This window comes from Curcuma longa, unplaced genomic scaffold, assembly GCF_044706935.1.
Source record: "Curcuma longa cultivar G26 ecotype Majalengka, Jawa Barat unplaced genomic scaffold, ITB_CL_G26_1.1 utg2646_np1212_2152390_RagTag, whole genome shotgun sequence".
Taxonomy (NCBI): Eukaryota; Viridiplantae; Streptophyta; class Magnoliopsida; order Zingiberales; family Zingiberaceae; genus Curcuma; species Curcuma longa.
Genome location: NW_027435599.1, coordinates 1,045,426 through 1,050,325, shown reverse-complemented (window position 1 = coordinate 1,050,325; position 4,900 = coordinate 1,045,426). Strand labels below are relative to the sequence as shown.

The 4,900-nt window shown below is 37.5% G+C and overlaps 1 protein-coding gene across 1 annotated transcript; it reads right to left on the bottom strand.

Moving 5' to 3' along the window:
- Positions 1-89: 89 nt before the first annotated feature.
- Positions 90-3,447, bottom strand: LOC141820038 (ethylene receptor 2-like). Its single transcript, XM_074707318.1, has 2 exons — positions 1,633-3,447; positions 90-654 (listed from the first exon to the last, which is right to left on the bottom strand). The coding sequence occupies exons 1-2, from the start codon at positions 3,373-3,375 to the stop codon at positions 109-111; spliced, it is 2,289 nt and encodes a 762-aa protein (XP_074563419.1). The 5' UTR covers positions 3,376-3,447; the 3' UTR covers positions 90-108.
- Positions 3,448-4,900: the final 1,453 nt, after the last annotated feature.

The following is a 4,900-nucleotide window of genomic DNA, read 5'->3' as shown; positions in this document are numbered from 1 at the left end:
TAGGATCTCCCTTCTTCCCCTAACAAGTATCCTTTGATAAAACATATATCACACAGAATAAATTGATCAAAATACTTAGAATGCCAACATGTTGCCTTCCATAAAATTTCATTGTGAATGAAACTGACTGTTTGTTTCAAGCACTCTAAGGATCTCCTTCTCTAGTTCTGGTAGAAGAACAGGTTTCCGGATCAGCCCGTTCATCCCTGAATGCACGCATTTCTCCCAAACATGATCATCAGCACTTGCCGTGAAAGCAATAATCAAAGGCCAACGCCCATTTTTTGAACTCCGTAATTTCATGGCAACTTCATAGCCATTCATATTGGGCATGTTGAGGTCCAAAACAACAAGCTGGAAATGTTGGCCAAAGGTATCCAGATAGCTTAGGCATTCGGTACCAGATGATACAGAAAAGACACAGCAGCCAAGCTTCTTCAGAAGCTTTTGTGTTACTACTCTATTGATGGCACTGTCATCAACAATTAAAACTTTGAGGCCGTGTAAAAGAGAGGAAGAAGAATGAGGGCTCTCAGAAGTCACTCCTGATTCAGAAATTAGCATGGGAAGTTGATTCTGGATGCGGAGAAACAGGGTTACACACTCCGACAGCCCATCTGAACTTGGAACTATGAAGATTTCTCCCTGCATCAGCTGGAGAAGACAACCATAAGAATAGTGTCTATAAACATCAGCACAAAACAATGTGCCACGAACCAATTTTACAATGAGAGGCGATAGGATGCCATATTATTTGGAAGTTGCTTAACTTCATTAGAAGCAAATTCAGAATGTAAGTTTAAACAAATTGATATTTCAAGTCATATGAAGTCAATACTGAATACATTCCTCTTGAAGCATAGGCCAGTTGATCCAGACTTGAGCGAAAACATGGTTTCAAGCGAAGACTGCTCTGGAAGTATGGTGTGCACAAGGACCATTGAAATGGCAGAGAAAGGAAGTAATGGTATCAAAAAATGTATGCCTTTGAATTTAACATCGCCACATTTAATGAACTAACATGTATGAATCTAAATTTTAAGCTTTGTATACTGAGTTGGGACCTATCTTCGCCTAGTAAATACTCTTTCTTGAAGCATAGCACATATATATCTAGTTTGTAACATGAAAGGATTGGTACCACAAAGGATTGGAAATTAAAATCCTCTTTTGCATGAACATTTCCTTATAGATCAAAACAACAGCTAGCTTTTGCATCCAATTTCTAAGGGTTCTCGTTCATCACCAGTGAAAAACACAAGTGCTTTAATCTCCAAAAAAGTAAGATTGAGTTAAATCATCTACCAACATCCATGTAGAAATTGAAATTAAATTTTCCCATCTCAAATTCTCAACATTGGATTAGCCAAGAATATGAAAATCAAGCTATGAAGAGGCATCAGAAGCACAAATATGGATATTGAAACAATGGTGAACCACAGATCAAAATCAAACTCACAGAAATAGAGTTAAGTGAAAAATCACCAAGATAAAGAAAGTACATAAAGGAGTAGCTTGCTAGATGCAAAGAGATTTGGAAAAAGCTTATATATCAGAAAATATATAAATCTGACATTTAGAAAAATTTATCTATGTACTGTACATAATATAGTTGGATTTAAGTGGATTTACCTGCACAATTTTTTTACAAATGCTGAAGTTGAAACCCATTTCAAGCCCCTCCTTGCTAGGCTTTCTGACAAGCTGAACTAATGATTTTGAATACAAATCTAGTGATTGAGTGATGGCAATCTCAAACTTCAAAAAGGTGTACACATTTGGAACTCTTGATTTCCAAATCCATCTTCCATCCTCCCAATCTGCTAGTCCTGAATCACTCCATACACATAAAGTCAAACATCCATCACTGAATCGATTTAACAAACCATCAATTATATGCAATAAAACATGAAGAATCCGCCTCTCATCGCCAATAACTTGATCATGCACCATATTCTCAGCCAGAAATCTAAAACTAAATCCCCTCCTATCACAAAGACACCTAATAATACAAGCAGTTTCCTTGATCAGTGATTGTAGCTGGAATGGCTTCATTTCCAATGTAAACTGTTCCCTGTTAATCTCCATGACATCATTGATCAAAGTGGAAATCACATTACCCATTTTTGCCATAGCATTCAATATCAGCCTCTGTTCAAGAGACAAATTTGTTTGTTGCATGAGTGACAGCAGACCCAAGATTGAATGGATGGGCCTCCTGATTCCTTGGCTCATGACCTTTTGGAATAAGTTCCATGCCTCACTTGCCATCATCACATTCTGCTTTGCCTGTAACAAAGCCTTGTTTTGTTCTGCCAATTTATCTCTGATCACATGTGATTCCTCCAAAACTGCAGCATGGGACAGGGCAACAGCAACCTGATCAGAAACAGCTTCAATGAGCTCTAGCTCATGGTGACTCCAAATCCTAGAATCATTCTTAGGAGGCACCAAAACCAATATAGCATAGCATGCTTGAATAATCTCAGGTGTCCCACCTTTGAAATTAGAAACTTTTAACATGGGCATCCTAATTGCTGCAACAGCTCCTGATTCACTGACTGCACCACTGCTTGCAGAACCAAGTGTTGAATCTGGCTTTAGTATCTTGACTCCATCATACTTCTTGACATCAACTATATCAGGATATTGCATAGGAATTGAACGTATACAGAAGTCATAAGTGCTCCTATTCAGCTCATGAGTAAGATCCATCTCTAACTGACTCTCATTCGGCATCCACACAGCACAATTTTGCAGCTGCAGTGTCTTTGAGAGTTCAACCAGGGTAGTGTACAAAATGGTATGCCTATCAAGTGACTTACGGATTTCTTGAGTAAGCATTCGCACGTGCCAGCTCACTTCTTCTTGCCTCTTCATCAGCCCTACTTTCTGGTCCAGTTCATGAGCTTTTAGCCTCAGAAAATTCTCCCTCAATTTGATTCTTAGAAGCTGAGGGATCAAAGTCAAGAGGGTTATTGCTGTCAAGAAGGAGACAAGAGCTGTGAGGAATTTTGAAATGGTGAGAGCTAATACTACGAGGAAGGAGTGGGGCTTGTATGTGAATACATTGAGCAAGTGGGTCAATCCGCAAAGAACTATGAACGTGCTGAACTGAAAAAGGATCCATTTGAAGGGGAACAGCTTCGAGCATGTAACAAAGTACAATAGCTCAAGTGGAATGGAGAAATATGCAGCTGCAATCAACAAGTCGCTCGCTTTCTGCCAATTTCGGATTGCCTCAATGCTCCACAATCTGTCACCATCGCAATCGCATAGGGGAAACGCAAGCTCAGTAGCAGAACCAAATGAGAGTAAAGACAAAAGCCAAATCCCGTGGAAAAATGTTCTTGGTGTTCGAAAGAGAAGCTTCATCACATCAACATACTAAAAGGTGGCAATTTAGAAAACCTTCAATAAGATATCAGCAAGGCTTCGGCAGCAGCAACTTGGATCGAACTGCTTCAACTCGCTGACTGTATGAAGCACACAAATACTTAACAAATTCTTCCCAAGAAAAAAACAAACAAGCAAAACGAGAGAGGAAAGAAGAAATGAAGAAGAATACTAGAGATTTTGGCAGAATATAAACCTGCAATCTGACTTTGGAAGAAGATATTCTTCAAGAATTACCTACTACCTATCATTGTTCACAATGCCTCTTTTAACAAAGTAAGCATGAGCTAGCTCGAGACCCTTTCAGCAAAATTAAAATTTTTAGGTCTATAAAGCAGACCATAACCAAGATTCCAATCCTCAAAACGTAAATTCTAGCGGAGCCACAAGAAAGAGAAGGATCAAGAACCATCACTTGCACAGAACCAGCGCACAAAAGGATCACTGAGAACACAAATCCCGTCAAAAGAACAACTTCCGGCCACTCCCACAATGGATCCTGCAAAATCAGAAACTTTTGACTTTACCTTCTACCGAACCGGCGCACCTCCACCCCCTCCGCCACCGCGACCGGAAGCGTGCGGGAGCTGTTCGCGGGGTTCGAGGAATTCAGGCGCACATCCCATCGCACCACGCCGCAATGTCCCCAACACCGAATCGGGCGAGACGTTGAACATGGACCTCGCTGCTTTCCACGCAAGCGTTGCCCCTTCTGTCGATTGCGAATCTGAAGCCGAAGAATCATTCCGAGATTTAAAAATCCCCGTCGCCAGACGCCAAACACCGCCTCTCCTTCGCGTTTCTCCATCTGGAGGCAAAAATGCAAATTGCTTATATATTAAAATCATCAAAATCATATTTCAAAATGCTTATTTTCAAATATAGAATTCTTGATTATTTTATTTTATTATTAATATTTTAACATTCATAAACTTTTAGATGACATTTTGAAAATCTAAAGCATTTTAAAATTGCTCTTTTACACTTTATTTTTCTATAATTTTTTAAATAAGAATTTATCTTAAGTTAACTAATCGATCAATTTCCATAAAAAAATCCTTATCGATTCTTAAAATAGAATAAATTTAAAAATTAAGATGAATCATGTCTGACGAAAAATAAATCTTTCCTTTCCTTGTTTAAGAAGTCTGCCTTTCGCTTTACTATTACGTCATTATTACGAAGACTGCAAATTACTTCTATATTAATCATCGAAATATTGACTTTTTAATATTTCAAAATACTTAGCTTTTCAAATACCTAATTCTTGCTTATTATTTTATTTTATTTTATTTTATTATTAATATTTTAACATTTATAAACTTTTAGATGACATTGCCATCAAAGCTAAAGCATTTTAAAATTATTCTTTTACACTTTATTTTTTATAATTTTTTTAAATTAAAATTTCTTTTTTATCTTAAAAATCTAATTAATCTAGAAGATAGCTCATCAATCTCATAAAATTTTTTCATTAATTATCAAAATAAATTTGAAAATATAG

What these genes read in the sequence shown, in the direction of transcription:
- LOC141820038 (XM_074707318.1), bottom strand. Translation starts at nt 3,375, where the DNA reads ATGAAGCTTCTCTTTCGAACACCAAGAACATTTTTCCACGGGATTTGG. An exon ending in TTTGTAAAAAAATTGTGCAG is followed by an intron (nt 655 to 1,632) that starts GTAAATCCACTT and finishes TGTCTTCTCCAG; the next exon opens with CTGATGCAGGGAGAAATCTT.